Source organism: Dysidea avara, chromosome 9 (assembly GCF_963678975.1).
Source record: "Dysidea avara chromosome 9, odDysAvar1.4, whole genome shotgun sequence".
In the NCBI taxonomy this organism is placed as follows: domain Eukaryota; kingdom Metazoa; phylum Porifera; class Demospongiae; order Dictyoceratida; family Dysideidae; genus Dysidea; species Dysidea avara.
In genome coordinates, this window is record NC_089280.1 from 11244675 (window position 1) to 11266960 (window position 22286).

Consider the following 22286-nt stretch of genomic DNA (forward strand, 5'->3'; position numbering starts at 1 on the left):
TAAAGTACCTGTAACTCATCATTTATACATGAGGCTATTCAAATTCATGTACAGTATACAATCACATAAAATTTATAATACATTATTTTCTATCTGCATTATGAGATAACACAATTCTGATTGTTGGAATTACTGGCAGGATTGTTCTTAGCAAGATTAGCACTTCTGTTTTGTGCCTTTTCAAATCCAGCAGCTTCAGATTCTTTCCTGTAGGGAAACATTTTAATTGATAATTCTCAATATTGATGACAAAATACTAATTATATATTTTTAAAGGTTTACAAAGCCGCATCTCTATACTGTTACTCTATACTAGCTGTTGAAATATTTGTAAGTATTAAAACCAAATCATGTTGCCAAGAAGTCACTATGAAAGATGATCGATTTTAGGTTATAAGTGCATCCATCCCATTTCTGACGGACACTAAAAATCCATACACGTATTTGAGGTAGAACTAGGTGACAAGACTATGTCAACAAAGATTTTTGCAAGAACTAATGGTAAATGTGTAGACACAGGCTATTAACCAAACAGTAACAGAGGTAAAGTTTATTATTCACAAGTATGTACTCTCGTATATACAAAAACTGGACATAGCTCCCAACTGGACAACTTGTAACATTTTTCATGCTGAAATGGTGCTGAATGATCACTGAAAATTGCATCTATAGCTGATATGAAAATGACTTTCTGTCTATAATTTAAAAGTGCAAGCTATCCAAGCACCAAACAATTGAAACACTCTAATAGTACAGTTATGTAATACAACTTAAAACTGCCGTCATGCTCCACTTGATCGTCAGAATATGTTCGCTGGCGAGTATCTATCTTGAAGATATGTACTTCCATCATCACCAACAAGCAAGACTCCATAATCATTGCATATGATTCAAATATAAAATGATATTTGATGGCGAGGACAAAATGTGACCCAAATGACCTGACTTGGTTTTTAATCCTGGTATGCTACAAAGTAGTCATGTCAATCTTTACAGAGTAACACACTCTCTATACCATAGGATATGACACAAACCTTGGATAGTATTTGGCTATTTACAAGTACAAAATTATTTTGACATGCATACAAACACAGTGATAGACAGTGAACATATAGTAACAACTTACTGTGCTTGAGTGTTCATTTTTCTTTGTTCAATATTATTACGTTCTTCAACTGTTCTCAACAGTTCCTGTAATAACTTTGCCTCCTGATCTTTTTGTTCTTTAGTCTTGATATCCTCTGTGGAATTATTTTTTAGATCAACAACATACACCAATGGCTTATCCATACACCATCTAAACATGTATATACAAAGTTACAGTGCTTCATGAACACCTACAAACTTTTTCACTGTAAATTTTAAAGTACCACTATGTGCATATAATATGGCGGCTACTATGCAAGCTGACACCAACTATTGCACCATAATCATGACTGGGCCCAGAAGAGGGCGGAAGCGTTTTAGGCACTACTTGAAACTATTACATTAATTGCATAGTTCTTTTGGAATACCATATATACATAACCAGCTAATGATGGGGATCACTGGGAATCATTAGCTCTTTTGATTACGCTTCATGTGAGGATTGAAATGATGTACTTTGTTTTACAAAAGCACTTAGTATGTTTTCTACGAAAAAACGGATGAAATGCTTTCACACATACAGTAGCAATTCTAGCACTAAACAAGTATGTATATTCTTAACATCACAATGATGCCAAACTTTGTTACATAATCCACATATTTTAGTTCATCCCAAACCGAGGGCTTTGCTTAATTCATTTCAATGGCACTTGAACTGCTTCTATCCTCCTCTGAGCCCAAGAGTTAACAATATGGAGAAAAGAGTATCTAACACTGTATAGGCCTTGATAAGATGATTGTGTAGAAGTTCCGTGTAGCACATAGACTTCTAGTACATAGACTTCTAGTACACAGTAATTTGCTTGTTCCTTTATCGCAATTAGTTTAGCTACTCAGCAATGAACATTCAAGCATGTAAAGATGTATCTCCTACTGAATCAGTAAATCATTTAAGGCTGAGCAAGAACATACAATGGCCAGTGTTCCTTTAATTACAAAACGGTCAAAGGTTAGTTACGCTTTATAACATGACAACACAGTTGAACATTCCCAGCAGCACACTACCCTCTGTTATTGGTTTCTCAAAAACACTTCTCACTGAGTTATCCTCAACCATGCTCAAATACAACATTGGCACAACTTGTGTTTGGGATGATATTTGTGATTAAATGTGAAAATATACTACCCAATCTATGTTACGCAGAAAGAAAGCTGTTTAACTTTGACTTGTTATTAACTCTTTTGTTGAGACATGCTCATGTGACATGGCCAACATATTAAGGTGGTCTAATCAATTAGGTCATGAAGTTACTACTTTGGGACTTACGTAAAATAGTCACCATACTGTAGTGAGGTCATAAAGTACACTGTGGCTATGTGTGGGGCTCACATGTCTGATATAGCCACTATACAGAGGGTAGTAAGAGATGGTTATTTAAGTGAGCACCTGTCATATAAAAAATGTAAACTAGTACAATACCATTTATGGCTGATAAAGCTCTTAGTTCTCTTCTCAACAAATATTCTTTTCTTTCAATATCTTCTTCTCTTTCTCTGTAACACAAGAGAGATGGCAATGGTTACAGGTTGTGCATTGTGAGTTTTACATCAAGTTTAGTTCCATTTGTCTTCTAATAATATCATTCTTCTCACTCAACAGTTGAAACCACTCCTTCATCCGTCTCTCTTCTTGTTCCTTATTACCTGTGTATACAATTGAGTCTATATCAGCATGCTATTATATATCACAGCGTAACTGTTCTGTAGTGTACATTGGTTGGTCTAAAACTTATGATACATACGTATATGCACACATGAGATTTGAATTACAGTACATAATACTTGTTCATCCAGTTTTTATACATGTGTGCACTGTGTGTTATACTGGAGTGACTAAATAATGCTTAGCACTTAACTTTCATTGTGCAAACCAATTCATTTCTCCCTGATGTAGTCAAAGATTTAAACACATACTAACTACAGTTAGGAACTTATGGAGTATGGACATAAAAGTGATGGAAAGAAATACTTTAAAACTGATTTGAGCCAGCAGTACTGTGGTATAGTTACATGTATATACAGTGGCCCCTCATTATTGGGCCCTGAGTGTGTTCAGATAATTGAAAGTTTGACAATACAGAGCCTTGTTCAATTACTCTAACAGAACACATACTTTAGACAAAACACTCTAATAGAACAGTCACTTCCACATTTCAAAAGTTTGGATAATCGATGGCCAGATAATAGAGGGACCACCGTACACATACATTAGACAACTTACCTTGATCCATACAATTACGCAAATCAAGTTCAATGAATGAAGCCTTTTCATCTAGTTCTTTTAGTTTTACCTGTAGTTGCCTTAGCTCTGTAACAACAAAATCACTTCTACTCTGCAAAATGCTCTAAACAAAAACGACAAAATATATAACTTAAAGGGAAAAACTAGTATGCAGTTGTGTACCTCCTCCAGGTCTACACTGTGAGAACTCCATGCAGAAGGACTCTACAGACAACACATGCAGTTAAAACATCTGTTCCTTGTTTAGAACATAACCCATACTTCATTTAAACAGCACTATACACTGTATAATTATAAGCGCACACACAACACACACACACTCACGTACACACACACACACACGTACACACACACACACACACACACACACACACACACATACATGTACACGCACGCACACACACGCACACACGTACATGCACACACACACACACACACACACACATGTACACGCACACGCACACACGTACACACACACATGTACACACACATGTACACACACACATGTACATGCACACACACACACACACACACATGTACACACACACACATGTACACACACACACATGTACACACACACACACACACACATGTACATGCACACGCACACACACACATGTACACACACACACACACACACACACACACACACACACACACACACACACACACACACACACACACACACACACACACACACACACATGTACACACACACACACACACATGTACACACACACACACACACATGTACACACACACACACACACATGTACACACACACACACACACATGTACACACACACACATGTACACACACACACAGGTACACACATCTTGTGAGGCAAACAAGACACACACTACTACTTACTTGAGTACTGTCAGGACTTTGTGTACCACTCCTACTAATAGGTGTGGTGCTCACATTATTCTTCATAGCTTTAACAGTGTCACTACTATCGTCTGTATCTTCTGATTGTACAGGAGAACGATTCCGTATAGGAAGAGGATTGACAGGCTTAACAGGTTTATCAGCTGGTGGATTGTCAGCCATTCTCAAAGCTGTTGATGATGGGATCTTTGAAACAGGCTTTGCTACTGGCATTCCCGGCTTCTTTCTTCTATGCTTTTGTCTAGGTACAGCGGCAGCCTGTTTTGCAGGTGCTTTAACATCTTCCTTTTCACTTTCTTTCCCATCACTAACATTTTTGGTATCATCAACTGCTGTTTTATTATCGTCACTTTCTTGGCTCAGATCTTCATTATTATTTTCTTGTTTCATTACTTCATTGTCTTGTCCACAAGTAGAAGAACTACTAGGAGTAACTGCTGGTTTCTGCTGTTGCACAACGGTGGCCTTCTGAACCACATGGATATTAGGTTTTTGGGAAGTGTTACCAGTCACTCGTACACCACCTCCTGTTTTCACAATCCTCTTGTTGGTACCAGGTGAAGACTCTGACTGGTATGCATTTAGAAGTTGCTGAGCTCTTTCCTTAAGCTCCGACTCTCTAGAATCATCCTGTAATAGACCAATAGATTTTTAACATTCAAATGTGTGTTTGTATTATTTATTAGATAGTGTTCCTTAAACTACAACTTAACTAGTCATGTACCACGGTAGTGGTACATAATAGGGATCAGGCAGAAATTTTTCAAAACACTCTAATAGAACGCACGCCAAAAGCAGCCTTCCGGGCTTTAAATTTTATTTCTAAAACATTCTAGACCTTTCTTTTGTGTTTACAACACTAGCCAACAAGTATTAAAAGTAAGGGAAATGGTTTTAGGTGTTTTTTAAAATTTTGAAAATGGTTAGATTCTCCATCTTCTTCTTTCTTTCTTCTTTCTTTCTTGTTTCGCGCGCCTACAGCTCGTAGGAAGTAGATATCAGCCCTAAAAACGTATGGCGTATTTAAAAAACATTCGTACCCAGGTCTGTGTGGTATTAAAATCTTCCCTCTCTAATGCGATTGCGAGATATAGAGCAAGAATCACTCTTCGAGACGTCATTCGATCGAGAAGCCATACAGATGATAATATAGAATTGTTTAAAATTCCATTGCTTTAGCTCACAGGACTAAAATGCATCAAGTTGTATCACACTAAACATTAAACATAACTATTGTTCACTGAAACTCGGGTTTTAGACTTCCTTCATTACGAGACAGTGAAGGGGGTGTGGCCCGCACCTCGTCACTTAAACTATTACTGTACGCCTTTCGTGTATACTTTCTATTATATTCTTCAGCTGTTTACCAGCTAAGAGTCGACATAACAAGGCTTGTAAGCTATTGGAACACACTGGTAAATTTCGAATTGAAAAGGGGTGTGTCCCTTCCGTACGCGATTGAAAAATAAAAAGCGGGATACTCCGTATACTCAGCACTTTAATTGGAGTCGACCACGTTTTGTCAAGCGTGTGTTTTACTCGTGTTGAGATTTCGCACCGCTTCGTTGCAGTAAACGGTCACACTAGTGGATTTATCTACTCGTCAAAGGAAAGTGGTATTGTTTACTGTATTGTTAACTGTATTGTTAACTAATTGTTTATTAAACTTATTTATGTAATTGTTTATTGCCAGTTGATATTACAATGGGTTTCTTTATTAAACAATCATGTACTGTTGAACGTATATTTAAGAAGTAGTCCATGTGCATGGACATGAAAAAAATCATGAAACTAGTGGGGCAAAAAAATTATTAATTTTCAACAAGTAGAATAGGGATCAAAGATTTGATTTTGAAAAAAACTGCGTAAACAAGAAGTAATAGGGATGATAATCCACAAAATTCTATGCATCATCAGTTCAAAGCAAGTTATTTGAATAGTGTACACTCAATTTGCGATTCCTATTTCAACTTGTGGTTAAATTTTGTTAAAATGTTGAAATAGGAATCGCAAATTGAGTGTACACTATTCAAATAACTTGCTTTGAACTGATGATGCATAGAATTTTGTGGATTATCATCCCTATTACTTCTTGTTTACGCAGTTTTTTTCAAAATCAAATCTTTGATCCCTATTCTACTTGTTGAAAATTAATAATTTTTTTGCCCCACTAGTCTATATACCTAATCCATGACAGCTATAGTCATCAATTCACATATGGATCTCTGGTGGGATAGTTAACAAAACATTCTTGACTGCTCTATTAGAGTACTGTATTTTAATGCAGGTGACTGCTCTATAGCGCTTGATATCCCTACTGTGCTCAAGATACCATAAAGGAAATGCACAGTAGGGATATAACACTTCTTATTGTTTTACTGTAATTTAATATCGTGCACTACTCCAGCTTGTTTCAGTACGTGCTATGGTCCCTACCCTAGTTGAAAGTTCCAATTTTTGTGTACTTGTTTGCTAACTTTTTTTGTAATATATTATTATGACTGGTGAGGCCACGCATACCGCGAAAGAAACGGCACCATGCGCCCCAGCTTTATTAATTATTGTCTGAAAGGTGAAGTATCCATTACACTCTGTTGTCAGCTATGTCCCGTTCCGTTACACAGTAGTATGAATCAAGAACTGTTTGAAAAGCACCTCTGCAATCAAAGTAGTCACTATGAAAATATGGACAATTTCCGGAAGCCATCACATGCTACCGCCAAATCAACACTTTTGCTGTCAGCAAAAATGAATGGGACACAAAGGAAGACACTGGTAAGTCCATGAAAAATATATTGTATGTAGTGCAGTATGCCAAAAGGCACCACTTGGGCCAAAGCGACATTGAACAGTGAAAAAATCAAGCCCGTAGCCTTACCTGATATCGAGTTACACTTGTCTGAAGGTATCAGTCAGTCAGTCACTAGAAAATTCCGTTAAATAATTATATTTTTTTTAAATTCTGTAGCAACTTGTTGAAAGAATTTCGGGTCAACCTCAAGGCTTATTTGGACTTAGTTTGCCTAACCAATACTGCCTCATCGTCGTCTGGGAAAAGTGAGGCTGGTTTTTGGGTGATGTTTTTTCATGGGCCACTACTCCTTTGTGGTTCCTACTATACAGCACTTGTACTGTATGATCAGAGAATTTTCTCAACAGATGCATGTTCTATTAGAGTAGCTGAACAAAAAGCTCAATATAAATGAAAGGTTGTTTAAATTTATTTACATGTACAGACTTTTCAGCTCCTCCATATTAGTTCAGATAATTGACTCACCACTGTACCAATAAAATAATATTACTGATTGTACGTACATTTTTAGTTAATAGTACATCTCCTTCACTAGCTTTTCTTATCAGGTCCTGAGCTCTCTGCTTCAGTTCTGCTTCACGAGATGACTAATGGAGTACACTTCATGTCACTACCATACACAGTGTCATTACTCTACCTGTGCTGAGGGCATCAAGTTAGGAAGTGATGGCAGTTTTCTTCTACGATTTAGGCTTTGTTCAGGCTGATTGACTTGCTACATTAAAAAAAGAAACAACTATGAAATAAATCACCCTCTTTTCCCACTGCAATGTAACAAGTAAGAGTATTTACGTACACATGTGCAGCACTAAAAATCAAGGTCAAATATTTACCATGAATTTCAGCTACTTGTGAATGGCATATGTAGCTTTTACCTCACTGACGATGATAATTCTTGTGATAGCCAGCTGAAGCCATGGCATATTAGCATGAATCAGCACCTACATACGTGGTACTGAAGAAAGAATGAGATACATAGAAAGTCCATGATACATGTGTGCACTGAGTTGGCAAAAAGGGACATCTTGGGCCGAAAAGACATCTGTCAGTCAAGACCACAGTTGAGTTAAGCTTGGCTAAAAGCATCAATCAGTCAGTTACTAGAAGATTCGGTTATTTAAACTTCATAGAAACATATGGAAGGATTTTAGGCTGTTTTGGGCTTAATTGTGCTTAGCCAATACTGCCAATTAGCTGGTGGATTGATATTTTCGGGCAGAAAAGCCTGAACATCCAAGACCCCTACTACACAACAGTTTTCCACAGGTCTGGCTCTAATCCAAGAAAGTAAAATAAATCGAAAGTTCATGGTCACATAGTGTACATTATAAAGAGATTTTGAACACAGTAACAACACATACACCTGTATTACTTCCAGGACACTTACACTAATCTCACTGACAGTATTATCAAGGTTGATAACAGCTTGAGGGTCGGTAGTAGTGTCATTACTGACTACCGGCTGAGGTGTCTGGTATTGTGGAGGATTAAGTACTACTACTTGGTCTGCCATGTTGTCTTCTATTGTTTTCTTTTTATCTGGAGATTTTGCATGAATGTTTGCAAGTACACCTTTGTCTGGTGGAACATCTTGAGGTGAATTAACAACAAGATTTGGCACATCTTCAGTACTGGGTATGTCTTGTTGAGTTTCTGTTTGCTCTGACTTACCACCATCAATTCGTGGAAATAGTTCATCGTTGTTACTTAAAGGTTCTTCTTCATTGACCACCTCATCTATTCCATTCATGTCAGCAGCCTGTACTTTGGGGAAAAGTTCTTTGACTGTTTCATCATTAGTAGTAGCTGCAGCAGCAGTGGCGCTGTTAGCTGAGGTGTCATTATGATTTTCCATCATGTGCCGTGAGTATTTTCTTAGCCGGTCAGAAGATGGGGACCCACCAGTTCCTACCAGACTACTGTCAGAGTCTAACTTGGACATTGTAATTTTATCAAATTCAGCCATGCCTTTCTGTGGCAAAGGTTGAATACTTTTATTGACAGCAAGAGAACTGACAGCTGACGGAATGTTCTCATTAAAATACGAGTGCAATTGGTACACAAACGATGCTATAGCCAGTTTGTCTGGTACTGTAGCACTGGCCATATTGTCTGGGTCAATTGTACATGATATGCCAAGTTCTCTAGCCAGTAAATAAGCCTGTGAAAGGAAGAATGATGTACTGAAAATGTGCATATTGCTTACCCTTTGATTGTTCTCTTTTATGTTTAAGGCTGATAGTTCATCATAGTTTCTGAATGACAATAACAATTATCACAATATAGACACCTGGGTACCAGCCAAACATGTACAACCTGATCATCAAGGTCTCCATGTGGCAGAGAGCAACATATCATACTCAAATTTATGTGATTTCCAGTGTATTTATGCAACATTACATCATAACTGCATGTGTACATATAACCAAGAGTTAATAATAGTAGGGAGGGAGAGTGTCTAACGCTCAATAGGCCTGTATAAAATGAGCGCGTAAGACAATCTGGCTTCTTGGCCAGACGTGTTGATTACATGAGGGGAGATGTGAAATGAGGCACGCCGCAGAAGGACGTTATCGATACTACTAGCTGTTCACGAATCAGTCTCGTGAGCAACGTGCGAGGCAACGTGTGCAATCAAACATGTCGATTTGTGATGAACAGCCCTCGGTACTGGCCGAAATTGAAGCAGAAACAGTTCAGCCTAGCAAGAAGAGCGTCAGAGAAGATCAATGAGGAAAAGCGGAGATGAAGTACGCTCGGAAGCATCACGAATCTACCGTTCAGCCACGTCCCGAGGTAAGGCCCAAGAAGAAGCGTCAGTCGAGGAGTGATGAGCTGGAAGTAACCAAGAAGAAGTGTCAGACGAAAGCAATGGCAAGGAAAAGAAGCGGCGCCAATGAAACAGCCTGAAAAATCCCAACCTAAGAAAAAGCTCTAGATGAAAGTTATGAACGATTTCTGTCTGGTTCTTCCATCACTCACTGGAGTAGCCATCTTCGCATCACTGCTTTCTCACCAACTATCGATTTTGCAAGACCATACAAAATGTGACATAGCGTGTTTATTGCGGTCATCAACACTATAGGAAATTACAAAGGTATACGATAATAAGCGGGGTGCTCTACGCGCTCATTTTATACAGGCCTATTGAGCGTTAGACACTCTCCCTCCCTACTATTATTAACTCTTGATATAACCATGTAAGTATACATACTGTAGCTTTGTATACTGTGCAGTCATGTGTGTATAGCTTCTGACAGTCATTTGTGGTTATTGTTTGTGCAGCAATTGCAGAAGAAAATGATCTTTGCCTGTGGAAGACGTGGCCCAGGCTACGGCTGCTATATTGTTTAAGCTTATGCACTGTATGTATGCACGTGTACTTATTTCTACAGCAACTCTTCGGTGGTTACTGTTTGAGGAAGCAATTTTCACAAGTGGAGGACGTGTTCCAGAGCCAGCTTCATGATTCCTGTAGCCATGTACGTGTGAGTGATATTCAAAATATTTTTGCCATTAAATCTTATCCTTTAAGATACAATTAGTCTGTGATGAATCTCATATCAACATTTTGATGTATGGTGAAGTCATAATGATGATGTCATAATGATGCAAAAATTTAAATTGCATTTTTTTCAGATTTGTTTAAAGGAAATAATATTTGGATTTTACTTGTACCACAGTACACAATACGTACTGTACCTACAAACTGCATGCTGTTGAGTAATTACATGCGTGTATTTAAACGGTCAAATGGGTGTGGGGTGATTCCCTGGGAAAATTCAGTACATAAACTATATCATTACTCTGAATGTCTACAGTGTCAAATGGTTATTCTTATAGCAGGAGCCAGAATTCAGAAAATTCAAGCTGCTGTGTACGTAGATGTACAAACTGTAGATATTTAGTGCAGCTTCTTATGGCGTAGTTGTATTATGGGACTAATATTTTGCATTACACTGGTATTTATGACCTCAACCTCTAATACATTATGTTAATGTTTTTTGTCTATCGTAGACAAAAAGATACTTTGGGGCCCTTAATTTCTAACTAAGTCTGGATTACATGGAAGTATGCATGTACACACAAGTAGTGTGTTATGTGCACTACACGTCCACAGGGTAAGTATGACTTAAAAACATATAAACTATTCTAATACAGCATACTGTACATTAGATTTCTAAACAGCTTTACAGTTCATGCAACAATTGTGTGTGAACGCAATACGTAGACACCATACTTACAACATATCAGGCCTGAAATGATGGATGATGGCCAGAAACCCGAGACCATTCCTCCACGAAGTGGTCATGTTGGTTATCTTCAGTCCTCTGTATCCAATAGTCATCCTCTTTGCCCACTCTGTAGTGACCAACATGAAGTAGATCACAGGAAAGTATTGAACAGAAGGAAAGTTTGGCAAGGTGTGGCGGATTAGCTATGACAAGACCTTCTATTGAAAGTTAGTGGAATGTAATTATGTACTGTTAGGCTTGTGGTAGCAACAAAATAGCATAAAAAAAAATTAGCTCAATCATTAACTGAATTTGCCAAACTTTGCTGCTGTGTACATGTATATACTTACTGATCAACTCATCCTGGGACTCTATCAAAGTCGCTTCCATCTACGCAGTTAGTAAAACAGTAGACAATATACACACAATAAATTGTACTCAAATCTACGTGCAGTGTACACAACATTACATACATGGTACCAGTAATACCAGGAACCCAATAAATCTTATGAAATAGGAACATTCAAATAAGTACACTACTAATGTTACAGGCAGACATAGCATGTTAGCGACATACATCAGTAGTTACTAAAATTTGCTGGGTGAAAGTTTCACAGTTAAGGCTTACCAAGACTATTCACAGTAAAACTTTAATGTAAAATTGTAAATAACTATTTCAGTTCAGGCTGGAAGGTTCCTTAGAAACTGCGAAAAATGCAAAACTTTCCTGTTTATGGTACATACTATGTGCAACAGAGATACACAAAATGGGCCACTGCTCCATCATCTTTTGAGAGGGCAGAGTAACTGCTTCAATAACAGGATAGCCTTTCTACGTTTGCTAGTGACACAAAATTTCTGTAGTTGCTTTTAATCCAGTGATTTGATGGCCCTATGCTACCATCCTTCTGTTGTGCCATTACTTTTTTTCCACAGCTTCACTTTGTGGTGCCAGTCAGTATGTAACTCCATTTAATGCCCTAATAAGGAAGCTGCTAATTATAGTACAAAGCCGCCATGTTTGAATTTCACTGCATGAAGTTATATGCTTTCTTGTCCGTAGGACTCAATGCACTCCTAGTTGTACAAATCGCATACCATGCTCTTAAATGTACTGTAATATGAGCCTTGAAGAACACATGTACCTCAAATTGATAGTACTAAGGTACATATGATTGCTGTGGCTCATAATAGATATAATTGGACTACCCAAGAACATTGAAAAAGCATAAAGAATAAAATAACTTTTATACTGGGATACTGAATGAACGTACATAAATTTGTAAGTGGAGTCTGTTGGCCAACCACACTACTGAATACATTATTAACTACATATACATACTTACCACAGGGGTCACAGGTCTACTATTGTTGCTACTACATGAAGACGACAACACACAACATTACTGCAGCAGCAGCAGAAGTGATGATCACTACTCACTTCCTGTCATCAAATGATCCTCCTCTAGATCTTGATGACATGCTCACATCATCCTCCAGTATCCCGATGATGGATAGTTTAGAACAACTGAGGTTACTAGCTATACTCTGCATGTCATCATCACTACATGTGATTGTGGGATTCAGCTAGAAGCAGCTAGCACACAACCAGTGCAGTGCCAACATGTACAGTATTACTGGGGTGTACAAGTATGTGTACTATAAACTACATGCACACCACCAAAATGTATATACACTGTACAGCTGTACAACAGATTGTACACACCAACACACACACACACGTGCACGCACAGACACATGCGCGTGTGCATACATACACACTCACACACACGTTTTAACTTTATCTGCAAAACAAAATGTTATGTATCTTTTGTTGTTGCAGAAATAGTCATGTACACATGGCATTTACATGCATTATATACTCTATACAGAAACTATGTACATATGTGCACATCACTGTACCCCAGATGTATTATTATATACATACTGTATGTACACAATATACTCTACATGTAATATACACCTGGCATTAATGATATACTGTGATATTCACAGTTTAGCCACGCAACACAACATAGTTCACTTACGTTGCTTTTCCTTCTTTTAGGAAAATCGATGTGAGATTAACCTCCAAAGTGACCACTCTGATCTTCTTAGAAACTGGTTTGAGCTTAAGCAACAAGCTCTGATCAAGCCCGAGCATTGATGCATACTCCGCCATGTTGATCATGGTGTTAGCAAGTATTTTTCTCTTGCCTGATTCATCAGTCTGTGCCAATAACAAATACAGTACACAAATATTATATGTATGACTGTCTCTGCAAAACCCTTCCCAATATCCAAATTTCTCTTATTTTCTCAGCATTATCTACAGTGTCCAAGGAATGGATCACCAAAGTTTCAGCTTATTGTGGTGAGCAGTTTTGGAATTATAACACTGGACAGTAGAAACAGCAAAGCACAGCAACTATACTGAAAATAAACTACATTAACTTTTAGTCTGGGATTAGGCCTAAAATTGTTCACCATATATTGACAAATCAATGAAGGTATACATGTAGTTTTAGCCCTGTGGTCACTAGTGCATACACGTATTAAGGCTTTACAACACAAGTGCTGAAGGTCTGTAGGACACCTGGTCCTACAATCTGTCTAAAGTTGATACAGAAAGTATGTTTGAAAAGGTGGTATATAGGCAGCTACATTGAGGACAGTTTTGTCCATGGTAAACAATGCATGTGACATGCATACCATTGGGGCTACAGAAACAAAACAAAGATTTTCGAACTCTCCCTGAGCAGGCAAATAAGACACTGGATGGGTTTAATTGATTTGGAACTGGCTTCCCTGAGTAATGGCTCAATTAAAACTTAAGTATTATTATTATTTTATGGTCAGGGCTCAATCCAGGATATTAAGCTAGGGGGGGCAAAGTAAGTTGTTTTGGAATGTAGGAGGGGCATTTGGTTTTAGTAGTTTAATAGGAATATGAGGATCACAGGGGCGTTGGAAGCAATCTGTTACTGGTCCGGCTCAGATTGTGAGAGAGTCATGATGACTTGTTCAGTGGGCAGTGTGCGAAGCACACTCAGCGAAATGCGAAGCATGAGCCCTCTAGGGGGGTCTGGGGGCATGCCCCCCCCAGAAAAATTTTGAAATTTAAGCCATTTGAAATTGAATTTGGAAGCAATTCTGACTGAAATTATTAATGATTAGCGTTAATTGAAACCTATTATTGACTGCTTTATTGAAGTATTACACTGACTGTTCTATTAGAGTGTCACGTTGAATGCTCTATTAGAGTATATCGATCTTTTGTTACTAAAATGTGGTCCGGCCAAAACCGGACCAACCGGACCGGTTCCGACGCCCCTGCTACTATAAGTCACACTCCGAATTGCGAAGTATAAGGTTTCTAGGGAGTCTGGGGGCATGCCCACAGGCCCTCCAGGAAAATTTTGAAAAATTAGGTGTGAATATACATGATTTTGGTGAATTTTTACCGTGATGCCACTGAATATGACCATTTGATAATACAACTTAGGGAAAGATCATCAATTTTCACTTCTAACTAAACTTATAGAGAATACTGTAGGTGAAGGCAAGCTAGTTGGTAACTTTGCATTGACTGACACATATACTACACATGACACATACAGTAATATTCTACAGTAAATACTAATATTAATTAACAAAATTCTGGTAACACAATTACAAGTGTTCTTAATTAGTGTGACTGTCAAGGGACAACAGTTTAGTTTTTAAATTTTATCATGTGGCTTTGAAGAATACTAGCACTGCAGGATGTCTAGACAGCTGAACCTTGCAAGGAAGCTGTTTGTAGTCTGTGTGTGGTTTGTCAACAATGTTAATTTTATTTGAGTCAGCATTTCCTATACATAAAGAGCATACCCACAGCCATAGTTTTCTTTTTAGTGTGAATCAAACTGAATTGTTTAGTGTGAACTTTAGTGCCAGTGATGAGTGGTATTCTCAAGTTTTTACAGACAAAAACAGCTTATACTGCAAGTTCTAGTTCCTCTAAAGATGTAGAACCTGCCAGTGATTCTTCAGATTCAGAGCTTGATGAATCTGGGCCACCCAATAAGAAAACTTGTAGAGACAAGTCTAGACCCTTGAAAAGCAAAAGGAAGTATTCAAAGAATTGGGAGAAAGATTTTTACTGGTTAGTTTATGATGAGGACATTGATGGTGCTTTTTGCAAGGTTTGTAAACAAGTAACAGCACAAAGGAACACACAACATACAGGAGGAGTTTGGGTTTCAAAGCCATTTACAAACTGGAAAAAGGCAACTGAAAAGATGAGGGCTCATGAAAAAAGTACCCGTAACCCTTCATACTACAGCCACTCAAGCACTCCTTATTACATCAAATGAAGGCTCAATTGCTCACCAAATGCAGAGGATAGGAATGGTTGACAGAGAGAAAAATAGAAATGCTATGAAAGCACTAATAAGGTGCACACACTTTCTCACCCGTCATCACATTGCTCATACCACTAACTTTTCTGAGTTGGTTGATCTAGTTGTTTCTTGTGGTTCTAGAGAACTTCAAGTGTTTTTGGATAATGCCGCAAAAAATGCAGTCTACACGTCTCACAGAGCAGTGGCTGATTTTATAGAAGCGCTTGCTAAATGGGTTGAAGAATCTACATTAAAGAGGCTTCAAAGTGTACCTTTTTTTAGTGTTATGGCTGATGAGTGCACTGACGTTACTACTATTGAGGAGCTGTCAGTATTTTGCCGTTGGGAAGAAAATGGTGTGCCAGTTGAATGTTTTCTAGAAATCATCCCTTTAAAAAAAGCAGACGCTGAAAGCATATATTTGGCAATTGTGAAGTGTTTGAAAGAAAAGAACCTGCAAGTCAGCAATATTGTTGGAATGGGCTTTGATGGTGCTAGTACATTTTCTGGCAAGAAAACTGGTGTTCAGGCAAGATTAAAGAAACATTCGCCACATGCTTTATTTGTCCACTGCCACTGCCATATGCTCCAATTAGCTTGTGTGCAAGCTGCCAATAGCACACCTGGAATAAAGCATGTATATATTACACTGACAACACTATGGAAGTACTTTCATTACTCACCGAAACGAGCAGAATCATTGAAAGCGATTCAGAATGTGCTTGAACTACCTGAGCTAAAGGTCATCAAGCCATCTGACACCCGTTGGCTTGCTCATGAACGATGTGTGAAGGCAGTGAAGGCAAGCTACACTGCACTGGTTGTTACCCTGGATAGCAACTATGAAAATTTCCATGAACCAGAAGCATTAGGACTGCACAAGGCCTTATCTAAATTCACTAGCATTGCTGCTATCTATCTGCTTGATTACATCTTACCAAATGTGGCAAAACTCAGCAAAACAATGCAAACAAAGCAGCTTGATTTATCAGCTATCTACTCTTTAGTTGAGTCAGTTCTGCAGTCATTGGATGATGCCATTACTCCTGCAGCAAATTGGGTTTTGGAACTTTTAGACTCTGAAGATGACATTAAACAAGCAACAGGAGAAACTATCAGTATAGAAAAAATTCAAGCATTCCAGGAGAAAGTTGGCACACCATTCGTAGCCCTTTTAAAACAAAACATTTTGAATCGCTTTTCTTCTTGCGATATCCTCTCAGCATTGGCTATATTTGATCCTAAGAAAGTTCCAAGCTCGAATTATTCTGAATTCTCTACTTATGGAAAAAAAATCAATTGAAATCCTACTTCATCACTATGGAACAGAAAAACCTGCTTTGACTATAAACGATGAAAATACCATGAAATCCCCATTAATAAATGAAGAGGTGCATACTGAATGGATCACATTTCGTAGGCTATTTGCAGAGAAACCAAAGGATGACATTGCTTTACAACTTCAATATCTAATCACCGATGACATGTTAATTACAATGTTTCCTAATTTGCATACATTAGCTACTGTTTGTGTGACAATTCCGGTCTCTACTGCCTCTGTCGAACGGAGCTTCTCCCAGATGAAGCTCATCAAAACACGACTTCGTAATTCATTGAATGAAGTCAGTCTATCACAGCTGATGAAAATAGCCATTGAATCACCTGAAAAACTTGACGATAGCCATTTAGAAGAAATTTTAGACATTTGGAATAAGAAACCACGTAGGATTTCTATTTAAGCATTTTATTATGTTATGAATTTGTTCGACAGTTTGGGTTTATATAACACATACATGGTACATGTAGATACATTTCCCCTAGGATTATACCTAAAGTTTTGCTACGTAACCAATGACATGATTATGTATCAAGGTTTAGGTATAATCCTAGGGGGGCAATAGCTAACCCAGGGGGGGCGAGTGCCCCCCCCCCCCCTAGATTAACCCCTGATGGTGGATAGAAATTTATGAATTTGAGCAAAACTACAATGGAACTTGTTAATGTACTGTAGTTAAGTATACTTGCAAAATCAGGATACCTTCAGATGGTCACAAAGACTTCAATGTGTTTTATGTGTTACACAGGTCCCACTTTAAAACTTTTCATACTTACATGTACACTTGTACAGTACACAAAGCTATGTGTACTATTGCTAATAGCTGTCTACAGTATTTTTAATTGTCACTGTAAGTTAGTACATAAGCTTACATCAATCACAGCAAATTCCCATTCTTTTGTTTCAAATTTCTTGTCTTTCTGTCCCTGCAAAATAATAAACAAGGTAAGTGTTGGCATGCCTACTCATTACAGTGAACCAGTACTGAGATACCTGTGTGCTTCTCAGGTGCTGTCCTATGGCAGGGCTAGTAACCTGCAGGAGGCTGTACCACATCTCACAGGGGCACTTTCACCCGTTATGTGAGACATGGACAGTTGGCACTTGCACACATAACACACTCACTCAGGCACGCACGCATACACACACACACACACACTAATGCACACTACACTCACACACAAATTGTTCGATACTACAGTACATTAATGGGCAAGAACAAAAATATTTATGATGAAAAAGTTAGACTACAGCTATTCCGCGTTAAAAATTTTTCAACCTTCAATAGTGATAAAAATTTAAAGGACGGACAATAATATTTTACTTTATTTTTCAGTCGAATATAGTACGGTACACACAAACACATGCAAGCACACACAAACACACACATAAAGCATAGCCTACAGCAGCCATGTGAAGCACAGCTATTGCCGCCCATCCAACCAGCACTGGGATACCTGTGCACCACTCAGGCGCTTGAGCCTTGTGCAGGCAAACCCTCCTGAGTTAGGGCTAGTTACCCACAGGAGGATTGTCCAGGTCTCAGAGAGAGAGAGATCACAGAACCCGAAGTTCTACAATGACCCCCAACACCGCTAAATGAGACATGGACAGTTGGGCATTTGCTTCCCCAGTATACACCAGGTACCCATTGATGTAACAGCTGGGTGGGGGACACCAGGCCACCAGGCTCCCAACATACAGTTGGGTAGACTGGAGCAATGTGAGTAAAGTTTCTTGCTCAAGGAAACAACAACACAACACATGCGCACATACAGTGTACACTATGCACCTTATACAGAGTGATGGTTATGTCAATTTCCTCTAATTCAGGCCAAACAATTACTCCTCGTTTACGATTATCAGGTGAAGCCTTCCATGGACGGACCTAAACAGCAACATAAATCATGTACACAATACAATACACATATCCTGTATCACACATTGGAGAAGAAACATAATTGAGCATATGATGCACATACACTATATAGTATGTACATGCATGGCAACAATGGAGTGCTGTCCAAATTAAGCAAGTTTCTGTACAGCACTATCCAATGGACGGGACTTTCAAACACAGTACCATATTTAAGGTAAGTAGGGTAATACCAATTCTTTAAATGGGACAATACTGTAATTGTACAAACCAAAGTAACCTACCTGAACAAATTACCGCAGCTACCTGCCTGCTTACATCCCATATTTAGGTCAACAGTTACTTGTGATCATGAACTTCTCATACGCAGAGGTAGCCTTGGTACTCACAGGGAAATGTACTGTACATTATATAACATTTTTTTAGCCAAAGGAGGGACCGGCACTCCTTAACTCAGCAAGTTTAGTTAGTGTGTATGATAAAACATCAATGTAACATCACAGGAACATTGACATGTCAAATAACTGTATACTGTGTAATACAGATTGTCTTATGAACATCAGTTTTTAAATCACTGTTTGCAATGAGCTTGTAAACAGATACTGAATTTCATGTACAGTGTAAAGGCCAGAGGAGGTATGACATACATTAAGCGCTGTTAAAAAGAATTCATGTTAATTGCATATATTGATATTTAAACTAGGTAATGATTAATTTAGCTAATTTGATTTTTCGGGATTAATGGAGCACATTTCAAGTGTTATTCTCTTTCCATCGTCGCTGTTGGTCCTCTGTTTTGTGCAGTTCGCTCTTCATCATTACATTTATATCAAACCACCGGGGTTCAGCAGGGTTCACTGCACCATTCAATTATGTAAGATAAGCTTTTGATCAGCACCTAGTTTTATTGAAACCCTAGTTTTCAAATTTACTCAATACAAATGGAACTAGCTCACATCATCGAGTCACATGTACCTCCTCTGTGTAAAAGCTGTTAAGGTTTCCACATACTGGAACATTTCATATAGCATTAATTTCAGCAGAAAACATTAGTGGCCAATAGAAAAAGAATACCCTAAAAGACAACATAAATTCACAAACTTAGAATGAATCAGTTGACTATTCACACATTCAAGCCCATAATAAGGTGAAACTGAATCACTGTTCAGTATTGTGTGTTTGCCATTACAATAACTGCAAAGGATAGAAGCTGTTTGCTGTATAGCCAGCCTTAACAATCACTAAATACTATTTTTTTAGAATAGTGAGACCACATGGATTTCCAAATACAGACAGAAAGAATCCCTTTGTTCTATATATGCTAGTCCCATAGAATGCAGCATGCAAAGCTTACACTCAAATACAGGTCAATAAAGCAAGGATGATGACTGGGTCACCAGCTTTAGTGTATTAAGCCACATGATCATATACTGTATACCAAGCTTGCAATAAAGCGTAGGCTGCAACTCAATAGCACTGGTAGTATATCAATAGTTACTTTTAGACCGAACCTAACACAAGCTATTAAATGCAGTGTCAGGTAGTGAAATTCACTGCACAGATCATCTATTGTAGGCGCACTACATCCCACTAGCTAGGTACCCATGAAAAGGCTTAGAATAGTTAGTTAGAATCTCAACATTAGACCTCAGTTGAATACAGGATACAATCCTACACCAGTAATGACTTGATCCTGGTCTCCAAGCATGTACCAAGGAGGCACAACAGTGTTAATCTATCTATTTAGTAAAACACTTTGAAGGAATACCAGAGATCTCACGCTCTACTTAGCAATATTAGGTCACATATCAACACTGCTTACACTAGTGAAATGTCTTCTGCCCCTTCTTGACCAAGCGACTGACAATTTGTGAGGAAGCCTGGAAGTCACGACTCTAATACATTAGAATACGCCATTTATCTGGCTAACCATTTCTCCTTGACGCACTCCACGACAACTGACTGGAAATTAGCCGTGTATTGGTATTTACTGGCCCTCTTGCCAGCCCGCTTGACTTTCTTCATCACCGTAGCCATGACTCGGCTACTTCCGCCCAAGCCCAACTCTTAGTAAATGCTGATGGGTCACGTGTTTGTTTGGGACCTGGATTTTGTATCGTAACACATTGTAGGATTTCTAGACGCCACCAGGTAGACTACCACCAGGTAGACTACCACCAGAAGGATTTCAGAGGCCTAAGTTCAGGCGTCGTTGTTTGAGTAGATTAACAAGTTTATTGTGTTTTGTACGAGAAATAAGTGGGTGTACTCATCAAACTTAAGATGGCAGGAGGACCGTACAATTATTCCTATATATTCAAATATATCGTAATAGGTGCGTGAGTTAATTTGTGAGGTGGTTTTGTAGCTCCCGTCAATGACTTTGTTTGCGGGTGCGCGTTAATTAGAATTGATGCTATTTTGTTGATTTTTCAGGTGATATGGGTGTTGGTAAATCATGTCTACTACACCAGTTTACGGAAAGAAAATGTGAGTACAAATTTTAAACCTACAAGTAATAATCTTAGTGTGAGTTTTTGATATTTTTGAATATTACTGGTCAATGTATTGCTGTTATGCTTTATTGTTATGTGAAGTTTCTTATCCCACTCAAGTCATGTCTGATTGTCCACACACAATTGGAGTAGAGTTTGGTACTCGAATAATAGAAGTGTCTGGGCAGAAGATTAAGCTTCAGATTTGGGACACAGCTGGTCAAGAAAGATTTAGGTAATATGTCAATAAACTAAATATATCAGATTTAATGTGTGCAGCTTGTTCGGATACCATGTACCGTATGCAATTTATAGAACTTTGCGTGGATGAGATCAAAGAAAAAGTGTACTTTAAATTTCATAAAGTACACTTTAGGGCAAACAGTGCTTTATTGCTCACAAAGAGTTGTAATAAAGCACTCTTTGTGGTGCAATTAAGCCCAGTTTCCCATGTGCTTTAGTGCAGGCTATTAGCCTGTGGCGCTTACGCCAGTACGACTAATCACCCAAGCCAATGAAGGCTGACAGCCCTCGCTGCGCTGAGTGGTCAGTCACCCCAGGCAATACAACTACCACTGGATTGCTTTTATAGACCTAAATGCTTCGATGATGGGTAGGAGAAGGTAACGTTGCTGTTACGTTTGTTAATGTAAACGGACAAGTCCTGGAGATATCACGAAAATACTTCACCATGTGTCGCAACAGAATCAATTGTGGGTTGTGACCAAAACCTGCCAAAATACGCGATGAACGTCTACTACGCCAAACTATGGTGAACTACGAGTGAGTTACTTTGTTAAACTGGTTTGTGTACATTCAGGCTGCTAATTTGTACAACACATGTTAATTACGAGTCCTAGTGTATGG

General features: G+C 38.4%; 2 protein-coding genes and 1 long non-coding RNA gene across 3 annotated transcripts in view; 2 read left to right on the forward strand and 1 right to left on the reverse strand.

Annotated features, from left to right (window-relative positions):
* LOC136265628 (EH domain-binding protein 1-like) lies at positions 1 to 21036 on the reverse strand. Its single transcript, XM_066060529.1, has 20 exons — positions 20855 to 21036; positions 20747 to 20804; positions 18841 to 18936; positions 17921 to 17974; positions 13376 to 13557; positions 12769 to 12891; positions 12674 to 12704; positions 11678 to 11717; positions 11337 to 11454; positions 9299 to 9347; positions 8480 to 9253; positions 7730 to 7807; positions 7596 to 7679; positions 4260 to 4910; positions 3551 to 3592; positions 3368 to 3491; positions 2694 to 2790; positions 2567 to 2640; positions 1127 to 1241; positions 1 to 207 (listed from the first exon to the last, which is right to left on the reverse strand). The coding sequence occupies exons 1-20, from the start codon at positions 20959 to 20961 to the stop codon at positions 99 to 101; spliced, it is 3006 nt and encodes a 1001-aa protein (XP_065916601.1). The 5' UTR covers positions 20962 to 21036; the 3' UTR covers positions 1 to 98.
* On the forward strand, positions 5004 to 11536 carry LOC136265637 (uncharacterized). The gene is made up of 3 exons (XR_010705641.1): positions 5004 to 10574; positions 10628 to 11213; positions 11269 to 11536. It is a non-coding gene; the product is annotated as an uncharacterized lncRNA (long non-coding RNA).
* LOC136265634 (ras-related protein Rab-14) overlaps positions 20978 to 22286 on the forward strand; it is a 5666-nt gene continuing 4357 nt past the window's right edge. Inside the window, exons 1-3 of the mRNA XM_066060538.1 lie at positions 20978 to 21259; positions 21361 to 21414; positions 21540 to 21654. Of these exons, the coding sequence (XP_065916610.1) occupies positions 21208 to 21259; positions 21361 to 21414; positions 21540 to 21654 (221 nt within the window). The 5' untranslated portion in view covers positions 20978 to 21207. The remainder of the gene's footprint in view (positions 21260 to 21360; positions 21415 to 21539; positions 21655 to 22286) is intronic.